Source organism: Crassostrea angulata, unplaced genomic scaffold, assembly GCF_025612915.1.
Source record: "Crassostrea angulata isolate pt1a10 unplaced genomic scaffold, ASM2561291v2 HiC_scaffold_191, whole genome shotgun sequence".
Taxonomy (NCBI): Eukaryota; Metazoa; Mollusca; class Bivalvia; order Ostreida; family Ostreidae; genus Magallana; species Magallana angulata.
In genome coordinates, this window is record NW_026441744.1 from 66,043 (window position 1) to 85,642 (window position 19,600).

General features: G+C 31.1%; 2 protein-coding genes across 2 annotated transcripts in view; one reads left to right on the forward strand and one right to left on the reverse strand.

Moving 5' to 3' along the window:
• Positions 1-2,215: 2,215 nt before the first annotated feature.
• LOC128169728 (uncharacterized) lies at positions 2,216-14,898 on the forward strand. The gene is made up of 9 exons (XM_052835818.1): positions 2,216-2,283; positions 2,378-2,602; positions 8,669-8,833; positions 8,944-8,967; positions 9,066-9,269; positions 10,291-10,467; positions 10,752-10,775; positions 14,378-14,528; positions 14,744-14,898. The coding sequence occupies exons 1-9, from the start codon at positions 2,235-2,237 to the stop codon at positions 14,784-14,786; spliced, it is 1,062 nt and encodes a 353-aa protein (XP_052691778.1). The 5' UTR covers positions 2,216-2,234; the 3' UTR covers positions 14,787-14,898.
• An 816-nt stretch (positions 14,899-15,714) lies between these two features.
• LOC128169727 (uncharacterized) overlaps positions 15,715-19,600 on the reverse strand; it is a 34,051-nt gene continuing 30,165 nt past the window's right edge. Inside the window, exon 2 of the mRNA XM_052835817.1 lies at positions 15,715-16,778. Within this exon, the coding sequence (XP_052691777.1) occupies positions 15,715-16,776 (1,062 nt within the window). The 5' untranslated portion in view covers positions 16,777-16,778. The remainder of the gene's footprint in view (positions 16,779-19,600) is intronic.

Here is a 19,600-nt window from a genome sequence, read left to right on the forward strand (position 1 = left end):
TTGAAGAGATCGGCCATGTGAAATTGAACGAGATAGAGGCCGTTTTTATACATGACATTTTGAAATTAATCACTTCTTGTGAAATAAATGTCTTTCTTGAAAGTCCCTGGGGAAAAACTTATATTTATTAGATTTGTTACTGACTGACTACAGAAAAATATTGGGTTGATTAATCTTATAGACAGCTGATAATAAATTGCGATTTTCCCCCGATGTTAAGTTGATTGTCAAAAGTCCGATGACTGATATGATTTTACTTCTATTTCTACTCTGCTTCTTGATGAAGATTTACACACAAAAAACATAAGCATTACATTGTTGATACTATATATGTTTGCCTCTCAAAAAAGCATAAAAACATGTTCCTTAGCCTTTAAAACATTTTCAAAACATACATAAATAAATCGACGGAACGCTTACAAAAAAAAAAGAAAGTGTAACGGATCATTTTGCCAATTAAGCTTGTAGAATCAACTTAAATCGACCAATGACTGCAATTCAATTTTATTTGAATTGTGCTTATTTTTTGATTATGTAATTTATCTTATTTATCCTAGCACTTGTACCATTCTTCTTAATGATAAGCTATTTCAATTAGCATAATGTGTAGGTGTTTGCACAATGTTTGATATAAATTTGTATATGTGGCAGGTCAGTAGCATTTGAACAGTACATCTCGTTCAGTTTATTTTTGCTTTGAGACTGAATTAGACCTCTATTCTAAGGATTTAACTAACTAACGGACTAACGAACTAACTAACTATGAATATATATGTATGTTTTATATACAGTAATAATAATCACTAAAGATATGAATGAAACAGATATAGTAAACCAACTGTGTGAATGAAATCTAAGATCAAACTTGGGTCGAATATAAAACACATTTTAGTATTAAGCCATGGAGTTTACGTTTGTTTGATTCCGAAGCTGGCTTATTTTTTACATAAGTAATTGAATGAAAGAGTTTTTAGATTTGCAAAATGTGCTTAATTTGCTTAAAATATATATCAGATGATTTCCTATGTGTACATTAGTTTAAATATATCTGTTGGATTTCTTTTCTGACTTACTAATAGTGACTGACCTTGCAACCTCACCCATATTGGGACCTCAGTTCCACATGTGAAAAAAGAAACCAAACTTTCATTCGTTAATACGTCTTGTCCTTCTACTTTGTACCATTGTCCACTGATGGGTATATATGAATAATCACAAATCCCATGGTTACCCTCTGAGATGTCACGTTTGTCCATGAAAGGCAGGGTTTTGTGTGTCGTACATGGCGTATGCTGTAACGACGTTATGCCTGTAATTGAAAGAAACATTTTAAAAAGATTATCATCTCAATTTCTTATATTTTTTAAATTCTTTTCTAGTTTCATTAATAATACATAGGCTATGGGCATTTGAAGATTTTAAACTTTAAAATTTAATACATCTTAAATCTTATGAACTCACCAAATGTACATGAAATAAATAAGACCAGAAGCAGTGTCATATTTGAAATAAAATTCGAATTTTACTCCAAACCTTATATATCAAGGTTTATTTATGATGTGGCCATAATAATTCCCTTTTAACCATAAATCGCAAAACTTAGGTAAGGGTTATTTTATTTCACTTGCTTATGATTTATCACGACTTTCATGATATATCTAAATTTATATTGCCGTAAATCAAATTTTTTCCTAAGGGTGTTTAAACACCAAAAACGCATATATTAAAAAAACCAATGGACTGCATTGTAAATAAAAAGGGAATCATAAATTGTCTCTTGTAACATTTAAAACGATGATAGAGAGATCAAATATTATTTCAATTGTCTATAAAATAAAATGAACTGTTCTGAATATCCGATTTGGACTTTCCATTGATCAAAAAATCGAGAATTCATTTAAGCTAGTATCATGCTATAACTACAAAAAAGTTTGCTGCAAGAAATATCCTGTTAGATTCATGTGATTTTAATTCAGTGGATGCCAGAACAAATATTTACATATCTGACATCTGCTAAAATTTATAACTCCATAAGTGATGTAAGAAGTGGCAGTATAATGTCATGCCAAACTGTTATTTAGGATGATTTCCCCCCAAATAGAATGTAATCAAACAAAAGCAATGAATTATTAAATGACTATAAATATATAAATCAATTCTAGCTAGTCGTTCAAATGATCGCCATCTTCTGAATGTGCTTCTTGTGAACTTATATTTTCAAAAAATCATAAGAAATGATACAACAACGTGTCATTCTATGCGTTCTTTTCACTTCTGTGCAAGGTATTTACCGTATGTTAGATGTAGTTTTATTATTTTTTGTGTCAATGATTATATTATTCATGTACAAAGCGTTTTGAAAATGATTTTATTTCAGGTCAAATTATTGATCCATGTGATCCTGGTGGCCATTCGCTTTTGTACAGATCCGGAGACCGTGGAAGTAACTGCACACTAGATTATTATGATCGAATTTGTGATAATTCTATTCAAGAAAAATGGTACCGAATACAGAGTCATGATGACCTTCAATCAAGGACTATGATTACCGAACCACCAAAGTTTTTTGAGTGCGGGACCTCATCACCAATCTGGATGAATGGTATGATTTATTGCTGAATAGATAATTAACTACGTTTTATTTTTATTTTAATTAAAATCATGTAATTCATCACATTTGATAACAGTCCTTGAATTTTCTTCAATTTATTTTTTCATTTAATTTTTTTTTTCAAATTACTTATTTACACGAGACGTTTCACAATTTTAAATAAATTTTCATTCATACATGTTGATACCAAAATATTCAAGATATATAACCAGGATATATTTGGAGTAAAAATATTTTAAATTTTCTCATGAAATTCAATTGAATACTTATAAAATTAATACAGTTGTAGTATTGATTTTTCGCTGATTATAGTTATAGAACTAAAAAATGATCACATAAAATAAAATATATTTACGTAAATATGCAGTGGAAATCTTCACATTACGAAGACAGAAAACATTTGGAAATTAAAAGATAGGTAGCCTCTTACCTTAACAATCCGTTTTCAAATTATGCATTATCATGGAAAAGAGGAAATAAGTTTGGGATCAAGATTATATTGTTAATTTCTAAAGGGACCAATTTATATTATATTAATTGAATTTTACTACATATTTTTGTAATGGTTTTAACAATCTCATAAATCTACTGGTATTCAACATAATGAAAGTGCACTGTGTTCAAAAATCAAATAAATCCTAGTCAATTTTTTTTTAAGTTTTAAGTTGAAGTGTTTCTAAGATTGGCAGATAAAAAAGAATCAGCAAATTGTTCAATTATTTGTCTTCAAAATTTAAGGTGAGATAGGCTGCAAACAAATTCTAGCAAAATTTAAAAAAAAAGTTTAGATCACATTTCACGTCTGTTCGTCGTAATTGTACATAGTCTTTTAGTGAAGTTGAAAAGAGTAGACATATTTGTTCTGATAATGCAATCCTCACTATATACGTTGCTTTTATATTCCAAGCGCGTTTCGTATTTTTTTTTTTTTTATATTTCTAGTCTGTTCGGAAATTCCCAATGATATATTGCATATTACAGTTGCAGTTATATAATTGCGTTGCAAAACTCGTTCCTAGGTGAATGTTGATTAGTAGCTCAATATATGCTCTCATCGATTACTTTTGTTACCCGCCTATTCGCAAATTAAAAACCCCTTCTAACACAAGATGAAATTGAAATTGTATAATGTATATAAGATCTATGTATTTTACTTGCATGTACAGCGCCATCGATTGCATTTTTGGTAATTTTGTGAGCTTTAAAATTTTAAATAATTATAAATGATATTTTTATATTAAATTTCAGAAGTACTTCATACTGACTGACGTTTTTCATACTTATTGTTAAACCATAATTGATTAATTATATATGATTTGTCCGTTTTAAACCATTATTTTTGTAACAATGTCGTAACTTATGCAAATTGTAGTGCTTTCTCACATTTTGTTTAATCTACATGTATATGTAAATGATTTTGAATTGATTGTTGAAAATCTGGATGCCTACCGCACGGAATATTATTATTAAATTTGTTCCTTCTAATGTATGCATATGACATGGTACTTTTCTCTGAGTCTGTTAAACTTACTTATTTGGAAATTATATTCCAATATGATATAATATTTACAAAGGCTGAAAAGCAATCATCTGACCAGGGTAGAAAGGCAATATTTGCGTTTAGGAAAAATATTACAGGCATGCTACTAAATCATGAAACATTATTCTCTCTTTTTGGTATTATTATTTATGCATCATAAATATGGGGCTCTTATAAAGGTAACAATGTCGAAAAACTGCCGCTTGATTTTTGTAAGCAAACCCTTGGTGTGAAAAGGTCATATAATGCTGCTGTGAATGCAGAATTAGGTAAATTACCTCTTATTACAAGAAGGTTTTTTTCAATTTAAAATTTTGGATGGATGTGTTACGAAGTAATAGTTGTATTATCCAAAAGTGTAACGAAGCAATGTACATTAACTGCGAATTACATGGACATAAAAACTGGGCTTTTGATGTAAAGAACATATTAATTGAAATTGGGTTCACTGAAGTTAGGAATAAACAAACAATTGATTAACTTACTCTAAAAGTCATTAATCAATCGCAGAATAAACAAGATAATTTTGGTAAAATAGAAAATTCGCAGAAATGTCATTTTTAGACGGGGTCACGTGACCCCGTCTATTAGTTTACTGCCAACTGAAGTCTCAAACCGGAAGGCACGCGTAGAACACATGAATTGAGTCTACGCGTAAGAAAATAGTGCAGAAACTTTTCATGCATTTAAGTAAATATTTATCATGAAAACACACAATAAATCGTTTCAAGTCGTCTATGTATGAACCAAATTCTATAAAGAAAATAAACAAATAAAGCTTTATTGATCAAAATATTCTTGCTCGGGTTCAATTGTTTTAGTGATTTGTGGAATGAGTTACGTAACTGAATGCACAACGCCGTCGACGATTCAGTTGGTGGACGAGCTCATTAATTAATAGAAGAGGTTGAAGGTTGAATCGAAAGTAAAGTTCCCAAACGCAATGTGCCATTTTTGAAAATTGTGAATTATATTTTAACAATCTATTACCTGAAAAATACCGAACTTCATGCGCAAGCCGAGGCTAAAATCTGGACGGGTTATAAACAGATGTCTTACATATTAAATAGGTGTTTCATTGGCTTCGAGCCTAATTGCAGTATGACTGCTGTTTATCTCTAAAGGAATTTTGTACATAAAAAAATAAATACAAGTCTGAATTTACCCTCTCGTTCATTGACTCTTTAGTTAATTAAACTGAATTTAAATTTTGGACAATGCATTGTAAGCAAAATCTATATAAATTATACATTAGGGGTGACCAATAGATCAAATAATATATACAATCTTATCGATTGAAGAACCAAGTTTAATGTTAATGTTCATGTTGTCTGGCTTAGTTCGAATATATAATCATGTTATTTTTTTAATGTTATGAGACATAAGTTTACACAATTTTCTATACTTTAAAACAAACAAAATATTCATGGTTTAAACGAATTTTTCATCAATATCTTAATGTCTCCAATCAGAAACTCAGCTGATCTTTGTCTCATCGGTAAATATTTCGCACCAATATTAGACTTATGAATTCAGAGATATTATAAAGGCATGGTTGTTATGTTTTAAATTTTTGATTTACCCGTTTTGTAGTACATGTAAATAAATAGTACTTATCTCAATTTTAAGAAGATTAAAAACTACAAGTTTTTTATCGTAGTTTTAAAATCTGATTTACAAATCCTTTATTGTAGCTCCTCGAAAAAATGAAATTAAATCGCTTTCGAAATTAAGTTTTCCAAGACACGCATGAAAATGTGCGCTTAATAGACGAGAGTGTATTGAAAGGACACAGATTCCTGGCCGTTAAAAGCGTTAGCTTTGCATATATTAGAAATTTCAAAATCAAGTAATTCTAAATTAATAGCTAAAATCAACAATTTACAGTTATCATACAATAATTATTGCTTTATCAATTGCCAGTAAAACATATTACCGCCATGTTGATATTTTTCCTAGACATGAAACCAACTCTCCTTCATTAGCACTAAGTAACTGATCTGGACATTTTCCTTATTATTTTCTAATCAGTCCTTTAACTGACTTATTTCTGTATCAGTTATTATTAGTTAATGTCTTTATTATTCTGTTGCTTTATTTATAACGACATATATAACAGCCAAACAGGAAAGGTTTACCCCAAAATATGACGTGATTCATTTACTTTTGGTCTCCAATTTCTAGTTTTATCGATTGAAAGGCAGTAGACTGAATTTTACATAAAATACCGTTATGTCAATTTTCTACAATTATGAATAACAGTCCCGGTCAGGATTAAGTAAAATTTAGACAAAGTATCAGGCAATTGCAAAAAGCCAAATTTTAACATACTAGATTGAAACAACTAATTCAATCTCATAATGTTTGGAACATATTCGAGGAAAAGTGGACAATTACCAATTCAAACTTTCAAGACCGTGTCTTTCAGTGCTCTCAGTACTTTGATTATAAATATGTAGTTGATGGATTTTATCTTCAATGTAACCTTGGAACATCAGTTCTGTAAAATGTCAACATTGTTTATCCAAATTAAGATTGTCCTCTTAAAGTATAGCCATTCAAACTGGAAGGTACACAAAGCCCAAAGGAACTACTTTTCATGTAAAAACTATGTTGAAGATGATACAGCATTATTGTAAATATTATAAAAATAATATAAAACCATTGTTTAATATTTTTCTATCAATCCTACCCAGATCAACAATATTACATAAATTTCATTTAATTTAAGTGTGTCCAGTATTTATTGAATACCGTAAAAAATATAGTAAAAAAGGGTTTTTATGAGAAATCACCCATATTTAAGCTGTTGCGGTTGCTATTGATTAATAACAAAAATTTTAATGATATGTGTAACCTTGGCAAATATATTTACTAAAGTATGAAATTAAGAAACGATATCTGTAATTAACTAAAGGTGTTGTTCTTTTGATTCTTTTCCCCTCTACTTACATCATTATTTTGTATGTACTAGGGTCTTCTGTAAAATACCAACTTCTGTTCTTTACTCTGTTTAATCTATATACTCTGAAGAGCTGCAAAGCATAAAGAAATAAAGAATGCAAGAAGTGAAATAAATGAATGACCAATTTATTTTAGCAAATTATATCAGAAAAGAAATCATCGTTTGAGGTGTTAATTATGGACTGCCTTATAGGTTTTCTTAATCAATGTACAATTATCATCTTATAAACTTGTATACATTTGGAGTGATTTTAGCTCACTCACTCATACACACACACAACATATATATATATATATATATATATATATATATATATATATATATATATATATATATATATATATATATATATATATATATATATAAGATATTAAGATATATATATTAACAAAAACAGAAAACCGATATTCAAAAAACTACCGGTTTCGTTGTAATCTTTACGAGAAGAACACATATGTCTTCAGTTGAACATCAAAGTGTGTTCAATGTTAACAGGGCTATCACTCGCTAAAGAATATCAATACTGTGTGATTTTTTTTAATTTGCTATCCACGAGTTGAAATGGTGTATATATTTGCGAGGCTTGCCAAGCGAATATAACCATGTCAGCAAGTTGGATAAAGCAAATATAAAATAACACAATTTTAGATGTTCTATTTATCTCATACAATTTGATTTATATTATGAAGCGTTTGAGTCATTCATATGACACGTGTTGTGCGGTTATTGTGACCTTGAGCAATACAATTTAGTTCGTCATTTCGAAATAAATCTAACCGTTATAATGCAAAGATTTACTGAAATAAACTTTTTCTTAGAGCTTGATCACTTTATTAAAAGGAAATGCTGATCAGAAGACTTGAATAATCAAGTTTGTTTACATACACAAAGTTGCGAATGCTCGTTTGTTTGAATTGACTCGGACGAGGAAAATTTGTTGATGTTTTATGATACAAACACTAGCCTAATGATTCGAAATTGAAAATATTGAATAAGGATGATTACTGGAGAGTGGTGGTGAAATAAAAGTCTTGGGAGACATTATTTCGGTACGTTCTTCTATAAAAACACAACCAAAGCGTCCTGTTTTCATCGCGTCGCCAGGGTGAACTCCTTGATAGTTAATGGAATGTGCTGTTTTTTAAACTACACATTCATGTTTTCCTTCATATTTGTTACCTAAATCTTTGACAAAATCTATTTTAAATCAACCTTTGGTCGTTGAAAATACTAGAAATTTCTTTGAAAATAGGTCACTGAAGCGTTGAAGCGAGGGGCTATGTCATAAGTAGTTCGGACCGGAAGTATTTGATAAAGCATCACCCGTTTGCTATAGCAAAGGTTTATCACACGGGTAATATACACGACACGTATGTGTTATATATATATAATATATATATATATATATATATATATATATATATATATATATATATATATATATATAGATATATATATATATATATATATATATATATATATATATATATATATATATATATATGTTCAATTGTTTGTGTCGTTCGCCATGTCTAGTGCTTTATATATATAGGTCTTCATCCAACACAAGAAGAAGGAATCGTCAACAGAACTGCATGTGTCCTGGGCATTTCAGATAACTGTTCATCACGCTATGATATTATGGTCAAAAATTGCTCTGCATATTTCGTGTACTTCCTTAAAAGAACACAAAGATGTGACGAAGGATATTGCTTTAGTATGTAAAAAAAAAGTAAAATTATGAAGTTGTTGTTCTTATCACTAAAATTTACATGATATCATTTGTGAGATTCTTTTTTTCTATTGTATTGCCATGTTTCTTTTTAGGTTCTTCTGAATGCGCAAAACCAGGTAATTTGTATTTCATGGATTCTATAGACAAACACTTAAATGCATTAATGTGTAAATCAGCAAATAAGTGTTCATTATCAAATGGTGTTTTTTTAAAGACCCGTGCAATCCCAAAAACTATCGAATGATCGAAGACGACGGAGGTAGATCAGCGTATTGTAGAAAATCATCAAGTAACCTATGTGACAATCAGCTAAGGACTTATTGGTATCGTGTGATGAAAGATTCCAGCGACATATTAATGCCAACAGACTGCATAGACATGCTTAGTTGCGGAACAACCTCTCCTATTTGGCTGAACGGTTAAATCTGATAAAAAGCATTTCACTCTACACTCGTCAATATTTCTGTCAATTATAAAACTTATCCTACAATAAACTAGTTTAAAATGAATTCAATTTATGGCCTTTTAATTTTCTTTTTGCTCTAATATGTTTTTGAATTTGAGAAAGAAAATTGTAAGTAAATGCAAAACAATCATAATGGAATACCAAGCTTCCGGTATATAAAAAAAATTGACTGATGACATGGTTGATACCGTTCATTTCGTTTTAAAAAAGTGCAGTTTATAACGCTAAAATGCGCTAGGTTTGGACAAAATACAATTGATATCGTATTTTTACTTGCCCCAGACTTTCCCTCCATCATGCTAATCAACCTCGGAAAATGAAGAATGCTAAATTCACGCTGAGATCGAGAGTCGCCATTTTTACATATAAACAAACTGCACCTCTTGACTCAACTTGGCTGCTAGTGGCGGTATTCAAAAAGATATCAGATGCACGTAAATTGCTGATCTATATAGTAAAATGTCCGAGAAATGTTTTACATTTGTACATAATATCTCCTGAAATAAGATCAATCATTCCAAAACTAGCGCATTTTTAAGCGCCGCAATTTTTTTTACACGTAAGGAACTGTAGCTCCCAAGGTCGTCCATCCCATTCTTTTTAGATCGGGAGGTACAGCATCCAATGAATAACCTTATGTAATCATCACAGTCATCAATCTTAATCATGTTTGACAAATACATCTAAACTAAATTATTCTAAAATGAGTCATAAGTAAAAGTAGATTGAGTGATGTTTCATGAAACATTGAGACCATCTTTTAATCTTTTAAATTTCCTTTTTGCAGTCTAAACAACTTTCAAGTATCTTTTAGATAGAAAATACAAACACAGAAATAATCAAATGAAATTGAGTTTCTATCAGTTTTAAATGAGATAACATAATCTTTAGAAATATATTCTGGATATCTTTGAGACATATAATTGTGCACCGAGCTGCTTCTAAAAGATATGATGCAAATTTCTATTTTCAGGAACTTATCCTGAAGTGAATGACAAAACTGTTGAGCGGTATGCATGTGTGAGTTCATCACCAAAAGGTTCATGTTGTGAGAGGTCATATAATATAAAGATGAGAAATTGTTCCTCTTTCACAGTGTACCAACTAACGGAAACTTCTCAGACACACTGTCCTGAAAGATATTGCTTTGGTATGATGTTCAGATAAATTTTTCAATGTTTCAAAATCCTTTTCCTTATTATAGAAGGTGTATTATTTGAAGAAAGATTCAGGGTGTACTAACCAATCCGTCATTTATATTGATATACAGCAAGAGAATTACAATACGTGTAGAAGCTAATAAATTTTAATATGAATTTTTTAAATTTTAATAAATCCAAAGCATCGGATTTTTATGTATATGGAATCAATGAATTATAAATAGTTAAGCAATATTTTGTTTTACGTTACTGTTTTTTTTATAAACTCTTGCAGGAAACAGCAGCGATTGCCCAGAGGGTACGTAATATAAATGGAAATAATTTGAATATAATATTTTATAATGAATGTTTCAGATGCTTATCTTCTATAGTTATTTACAGTACCGCTGTCCAGAAACTTTACAAAGTTTACAATCCTCTATCCAATCACGAATCAGCATTCTCGATAATGCATTCTACATCTTTCAGTCTTTCTATTTTATCATATCAATTTTATCTTATCAGATTAAAGATGCCCAAATGAAATAAATCTGCTCTTATTAAAACTTAATTTATTATTTTTTTCATAAAAAGATCTTTGCAAAATTTTCACAACTAGTATTTGCTAGTACTTTTTAACTTAGTATGCACCTTCTATAAATTGATTTCATATTTTAATGCGTTTCTCTTGAACTGTTAACTTTTATACAATAAAATCATTATTCAATGATGTATTATTTGAAGTCCATAATTATTTGATTATGAGTAAATGCGTAAAAAAATATTCGGAAAAGTACACAACCCTCGTCTTCTAAGGGCATGTGCGGATCAAGAGAAGGGGGGGGGGTGAAGTAAAACTCAAATTTCCTTAAATTTACATTATAAAATTACCATAAATATGCCTCAACAACACCCCCTTCCCCCCAAAAAAACCCCAAAACAAAACAAAACAAAAACACTCAAATAACCGTCTGGATCCGTTAATAAAAAGTGTAGGTACACTATTTCTAAAGAAAAAAACATAACATTGCGAATTATGCTTTTTGATGCATGCTGTAATTTTGGCATAATATTAACGTATTCCATGATGCTTTCTGTTCCTATCACAAGCCGACTATTTTGTATGTTGTTGTCCTGTTCACCTATTGGTAGCGGCTTTGTGCATATGGCTTGAAATCTCGATCCCGGTGCAGATAAACGTGTGTTAAGCCTGGTTCCATTAGCTACCCATAAAATCGCGCAAGAACCAGGGGCTGGTAACATAAAGGGTACTTAAGTCTAAGACAGTGCTTAAGCAGGACTTATGTACATTCTTAGACTTAAGTCTGTAACTAGAAGAGTGCTTAGCTAAGACAATTTACCCAAAACTTAGGCGGCCGGTAGAGGTGACTTAAGTATGTCTTAAGTATTGTTTTCACACATTTAGAAGTTTATTGTTAATTATTCAATTCAGCATGATTACAGAGTATTAATCACATTATGATATTTACACAGAATGAATATCTTAATATTCACCAAATGAATATAAAATTTTTGATATGATTGATATAAATATTAATAGTGGTCGTAATGATTTGTAACATTTTCCATAAACCGGTAGTATGCAAGTGAACTGCTGAATAGGTTGTAAACACGTAATGGTCGGTTTACAAGAAGTAACTGCATATATAAACTCGCGAAACTTGAGAAACTAAAAAAGGACGTTCGAAGACAGAAAAACACTTAGCGATTTTAAAGACGACGATTGCCTCACTTCAATATATCGACTTAAGGAAGAAATTATACCCAGAATATGTGAATTGCTTTATTGGTGAGGTAAGAGGTAGAACAAAAGATAAAAAGAAATCCACTATATAATTACGAGGGTCAATCAAAAAATACGACTTTTGTCATAGCTATGTTACTTAACGTCATATCATTACTAAATTTGGTAGACATAATTAAGCAAAAGCTTCAAACAATTTGCAAGAAATAAATTTAATAAATTCCTTAATTTCTAAGAATTACTTAGAATCTAATCCTGCAAAAATGAGGTCACGGCGCACGGTCAAAATTTGTTTTATGTCAACAATAAACCATATAATGTTGAAAGTAATATCTCTATAGATTGGGCTTAAAATCAAAAAAATATTGAAACCTCAAATTAAGTATAGTCATGGTATTCTATGCTCCAAATAATGACGGGATATATTGTTTTGTCGAACGGATATTAGTAACTAAAGACAGATAGTCCTCTTTAGAATTGACTAAAAACATCGACGTCGCCGGACGTCACGGCGCAACGACAGGTACAAACAAAATGGATTTAACTCAGGAAAAAGCCGACACAAGCTCTGAAAATGCTCTATGGTGCAAAAAATAAGTCAACAATTATTTGCAAGTTTGTGTTTAACTGTAATGAATTTTGTGGGGGTGGTGGTAATTGTATTTTGATTATAAAACAGTCCGAAAGAGAGTAGAATATCTGTAAATATTTGGTCTAAAAAAAATAACGTCAACCTACGTTCAGGGTTATCCTTCCTGTAAAATAATAGATACATGGTTAGAAAATGAAAACTTTCTCGAACAGATGTATGCAAATAAGATGTTAAGTGGTTCAGTGCCATTTTAAATTGTAAGAAAAAAGGCACGAGGGACTAAGCGTGATATAAAGATGGGGTATATCTATAAACTGTGCGTGTTTAATATTGACGTTATGTTTTGAACGTTACCGTTCGCCGTGGTGACTAAACATGTTGTTTTTAAAAAGGTGTAACACAAATACCGTTTCATCAAATGGAGTAAAACTTCGCATATCAATAACATAAGTGTAGGTGCACAGATTAATCTGTTGAGTATGACTTTCATGAAAAATATATGATAGACAGTTAAATTGTCTTCGTATTTTTTGATTGACCCTCGTATATCAAGTTCTACGGCATCGCAATATTACGCCACAGGCTGTCTTCGAAAACGACTAAATAGTGAATATTCGTCAAAACAAACAAGCAACAACAATAGACTGAATAAAGTGTCAGAGATTCATCGCTTTGAGCTTTTTAAAAATTTTAGGCACATATGTATATATACTGATGCCACCTTAAATGTTGTGTCTGTACATTTACATCTACCCCATCTAATATCAAAGATGTCATGCACGTGTATCTATAAAAACAAATACATTCAAATTCGACAAAAGAAATGAAAAATATGTTTTTATTTTTTACATAAACATTGCTTAGCTAAGACATTGCTAAGTTTGCTTTATGTTACGGTATAAGACATACTTAAGCAGGACTTATATAGGTCCTAAGATTCCGCCTAAGTCCTACTTATGACCCTACGTAAGTCAAAATCTTAGCATGCTTTATGTTACGAGCCCCAGGCTAGTTCATGCGCAAAATGAATTTCCCCCATCCCATCCTGTTTAACCTCGCTTAAATATTTTATGCATGGACCTCTGGGTCCACGCAATTAAGGTTTGTTTTAACAATTTTAGAAAATTAAAATTATTTGACTTACTCTTATTTAACAAATGTTTGATGGGTGCAAGACAGAGTTAATACGATAGACAGAGTTTTATTTCGTCTTATATTCTTCATTGTGTCCTGAGTTTAACGTCCTGTTCTATCGTTTCATATCTAATGTAAACTAAAGGACAGCACTTTAACTATAAAAGATGTCAGAGACTCTCCTTATAGCCATACGTTCTTTAATGGGGATCTTAACATTTTAAAATTATGATTACATGTATCTTTATTTTATTTTAATTCATGTAATACTCATAGAACAGGTTTCGATTTTTTACTCGCTAATCTATTACTTAAATATTGTAATGTAAAGTTTTGACATTATTGTGTTAGTTGAACGAGAGTGATTTGATGTTGACTTCATGACAATAAACATTTTTTTTATTTTTAATACTATGACTTCTTTCTTAAGTTGAGAATATCGTTACACAAAGAACAGATAATACGCCATCAGCTTGTAGTGGTGGTTGTGCTCGTGATGTCGCAATAGGAGTGACAGCTGGTGTATGTGTCTCGGTTGTTACATTTGCAGCTGTTAAATACTTCTTAAGCAAGTATACAAGGTAAATGGAAAAAAAAATGAAAAACTTTTGTTAACTTTTGTCCACTAGAATATCACGAGAGAGAGAGAGAGAGAGAGAGAGAGAGAGAGAGAGAGAGAGAGAGAGAGAGAGAGAGAGAGAGTCGTAGTACCACTAAATGGTTTCTTTAGATAAAATAACTATTAAAACAATATATACAGCCACTACTAAAGGTACTTAGTTTCATTAACTTTCAGAGTTGGCGGTCCAAAAGAGACTAAAACCGGCGAGAAAATTTGAAGATATGCAATGCAGTGGTTTATGGTTTTGACGTACTTTTAGATATTTATAATTTATATTTTATATTTGACAGCTTTGTCATTGTCATTAGATTAATAGACATGAAATACTTTTGTAATAATTCAAAACACTGTATATAACAAACGGATTAAGCGAGAAAAACAAAAATGATACAAAAGCGCTTGGCTATAAAGATTGTTAGAAAATCCTTTGGAGTTATCACTTTTGAATTGAAAAATTATAACAAAGAATACTTGCCTTGATTTTGATTTTGAATTGAAAAATTATAACAAAGAATACTTGCCTTGATTTTGATTTTGACTGTGATTTTGAACTTTGTTTTTTGTCACCACATTTCATTTTTAGCATAATTGAAATGATCCATTGTTTTTTAAATACTAGCACTTCATTCATAAAGACTTTTTGGCAATCTTATCTGATTTACTCCTTACCAAGAAGATAAGAAAAAAGGAATCATACAGTAAATTTATATGATATTGTTGTGAAGTGATGTTAGTAATTGGATTTATTTATTGGTTAGTATTAAACGTGACAAGTGGTGAGGGGTAACTTAAAGTTACTACCCACCTGAGTTGTGTCTTGAATAGCCTAGCCGACCGGGGGACGTCTTTACTATTTCAGGTTCTGTTCACAACTGAGGAATAATCAATCAGCTGATCGGAATGCCGAACCCGATCTTAATTACATATACTACATTCCTCCCCATTTTAATAAAATCACACCGTATGGCACAAATCAGAATTTCCGACTTAATGCCAAAATCTTAAAATCAAATGTTGTATATTATACATATATTTACAACTAAAAATCACTATACACAATTATAAAATCAACACAATCTTCCTAGACATTCCTTAAAGTCCTCTAATAAAATGTCATTTCCCTTGTCGGACAAATGAATTCCATCTCACCTTAACAGTGATTTATTTTTCCAATAAATTTTATTGTGTATTACTACTTTCCCTCCCTTTTCTTCAACGAATGATCCTACTTCTTTATTAATATATATTTTCTTCTTTTCTCCCTCCCAGCCATCAATTCTACCCCAAAATCTCCTGGATAAAACTTCCGAAAAAATCAAAATTGTATTTCCAAATTTTTCAGTAAACAAACTTATATCAGTTTTCATTTTCTTGATAAGAGGTAGTAAGCTACAATAAGAAATATCATTGGATCCCACGTGAATAACCATGATATCAGGACTATTGTTTTCTGTTAGAGAATTAACAGTTTCGACAAGGGAACCCCATTTCATTCCTCTAATTCCATGCCAGGTAATTTGAACATTTTTTAGACCAAGATCTGAGGAATTTAGCATTGTTGATCTTTGATGTGCCCAATAAATAAATGAAGAACCCACAATAAGTATTTTCTTGTTTTTCTGAAGATTGTTATTTTTCAAATAAACTGTATGAATTTTATTCATGTCTAAAAGAATGCTCAATATTTTCCAATGGAATATACTTGTGATATTTTGAGCTGGGTAAGGCATTTTTGTTAAAGGGAAATGTTGTTTTGTCTCGTTCAAATAATATAAGATTTGTTCAAGGTCATCCTCTTGCCAGATTGCTCCTTGACAGGACATGAATAGTCCATTAGTGTTGATGAAAGATAGTGTTTTGACCATGTCAAACTTGGCCAAAAAAATAGATATCTCTTCAATCCATCTTTGACCATGAAGGTTAATATAATATCTGCAATCTGTGGAATCATCAAAATGTTCTCTTTCCAAATGTAATCTTAGAAACCTTTCTTGGCCAAACCCTAGTTCACATTTCCAGCAAGATGTTCTAGGATACATAAACCAAGGAATATGTTCTTGAATGACATGTCTTCTTACATGAGTAAATCTTGAACTACATACAGGACACTTTTTTCCCTTTTTACCTAATGTAGAACCTTTTATATGGTCTGGGAGACAATCTTCTTCATAATCTGGTTCAAAGTGACTCTCCTCTAAATCAGACATTTCTAAAAGAATTGTAATTTTTATTTACAATATTATATACTGTAACTTAACACTAGTTAATATAAAATTTAAGCATGTTTTATTTTTTATTAGGGTCTTCCGTTTCCAACGGAAGACCCTCTTGTTATTCTACGGTTTCTTTTTCTTTATTAGGGTCTTCCGTTTCCAACGGAAGACCCTCTTGTTATTCTACGGTTTCTTTTTCTTTATTAGGGTCTTCCGTTTTCCAACGGAAGACCCTCTTGTTATTCTACGGTTTCTTTTTATTATTATTCTATATTTTTCCTCTGACATTTTTCGAGAGCTATAAATCAGAAACTATTTGGTCGATTTTCACCAAATTTACAGGACTGATAGAACATAAAACGTGCTTGCGAATATAAAATTTTGAGCTGATGACGTCACTTCCGGTTTGAGATTTTGAGGATTTTGTGAATTTTTAAGGACCATTTTGTCCACGTAACTCCTCCGAAACTAAAGGGTATAGAAAAGTGAAACTTTCAGGAATATGTAGATGAATGTCTGTAGATGATCCTCTGTATTTGACATTGTGGAAAATGCGCACGGCGCCGAAGCTCGCCCGAGTTCAAAAATTGGCACCAAAATTTTTGGCAAAATTTTAACACGTTTTGCAAAATATCTTTTAACCTGTTGATAATTTGTTAAAACATGTAATGCAAAAGTTGTTAAGATTTACACGAGCTTTTGTTTTGTTTTAATAAAAAGGGGCTGGCCCCTTTAATAAGGGGCCAGGAGGGCTCTAAAGTCTTTTAATTTTAACTCTTAACTGAGCAATAATTTGTCATTAATTATAGAAGCAAAAATGTTCATTGTACATTTGTTTATCTACACAGTACCTTATTTTAAACATTTGTTACGTAATTAGGGGTGTCAAGGGGCCAGAAGACCAACACTTTGATCATTAATATCTTAAAAAGGAGAAATATTTTGAAAGGCAATGTTGAACAAAAGTTGCTTAAAATAATGTTCTTTGGAACATGGTACCTTAAAATTTATGGTTTGTGGCCCCAGTAAGGAGTTTAAGGGTCGGCCCCTAAAACACTGTTGTTAAGATATCTCCAAATCGGTCAACAATTTCTGAACACTTATTAAACAAAATATGTTTATATTAATAAGATCTTTTATTTAATATTAAGAAAAAGGGACTAGCCCCTCAAATTAGGGGCCAAGAGCGCTCTAAAATCTTTATATAATAACTCTTTACTGAAAAATAATTTGTTATTATTTATAGAAGCAAACATGTTCATTGTACAGCTGTTCATCTAATCTGGACCATACTAAAGTCATATGTTACATAATTAGGGGTTTGAAGGGGCCAGAAGTCCAAAACTTTGATCAATATTATCTTGAAAAGGAGAAATATTTTGAAAAACATTGTATAACAAAAGTTGCTGAAAATAATGTTGTGAACAATGTGATACCTAAACATTTTTCGTTGGTGGCCCCAGTAAGGAGTTGAAGGGTCGGCCCCTAAAACACAGTTGTTCCGATATCTCTATAACGGTTAATAATTCGTGAACACTTGTTGAATAAAATATGTTTATATTTGCGAGACCTTTAATTTGATATCAAGAAAAAGGGGCTGACCCTTCAAATAAGGGGCCAGGAGGGCTATGCTACAAAGTCTTTTTATAGTAACCTTTTTTAGAGCGATAATTTGTTATTAATCATAAAAGCAAAAACTAGAGCAAAGCTCGTTGCAAAGCAACGAGTGGGTTTTCCGCTTATGTCGAAAGTAATGCTAGAAGTACCTCTAAGAAGCAGTGTTCTTAATATAATGACAAAAGTAACTTAAGTACAAAAAAGATTTTAAAACTCGAATGATTCTTGGTACGACTTAACAAAATCCGAATGGTTTTAAGTACAAATTAACAAAAAAACATAAACATTTCAAGACCGAGTTAACAAAAAAATCCGAATGTGTTTAAGTACGACTTAAGAAATTTGACTTCATTTTAGGTAAAAGTTAACTTTACCTGGAACTAACATCTAATTTCTTAACCCAGAATGCAAAATTAAAATTTCCGTAAAAATCAATTTTGTTTAAAACATAAATCTGAGCAACATTTCCTCTACACTGCTTTTCAAAGGGTTGACCTTTCGTACTATGTGCTTGTTGCATCATCAATTGTCAGAAACTTATCGATGTATAGTTTACTTAATTTTACTTTTCCTCTGTGAATATTTTTATTTGAAATTACTATGAACCAGACAACATTGAAATGGTGAACATTTCAAAGGGCCCCGCTGATGTTATTTCAGAGAATTTTGCTTTGACCTTGACCTATAACTTGAAATTTTTCCAGCTGGCATAGAACTTCTAATTCAATTTCATTGCCCCTAACACACAGGCATTTTTGTTCAATCTGACCAAGATTAAGCATATCCAGGAAATAATCTTCTGTCTAAAACTAATTTTATTAAGATCTGCTATGACCTTCACATTGACATGGTTCAAGGTCACTGCATGCCATTAACCAATAAGCTCTGTTTAGACAAAATATTAGCCAATTAGGGGCTAAAAGGAGAGTATATATATGCTCTTAAAATATGGATTTTTGAGTGATCTGATATGACCTTGACACTTGATCTACAAATATCATTCGAGGTCATTGCATATCCTTTGATCAAAGGCATCATGTGGGTGAAGTATGAGCCTGTTTGGAGCAAAGGGAGATAAGATGTACTCCAGTCAAGGATTTTTTAAATATAATTCTGCTATGACCTTCACAGTTTACCTTGAAAATAGGTTCAAGGTCACTACACACCCTTTACTCAAAAGCTCTGCTTATGTGAAGTCTGA

Coding starts and splice junctions, on each gene's coding strand:
- LOC128169728 (XM_052835818.1), top strand. CDS start 2,235: ATGATACAACAACGTGTCATTCTATGCGTTCTTTTCACTTCTGTGCAA. Junction 2,603..8,668: donor ATCACCAATCTGGATGAATG/GTATGATTTATT, acceptor TTATATATATAG/GTCTTCATCCAACACAAGAA. Junction 10,468..10,751: donor TCCTGAAAGATATTGCTTTG/GTATGATGTTCA, acceptor AAACTCTTGCAG/GAAACAGCAGCGATTGCCCA.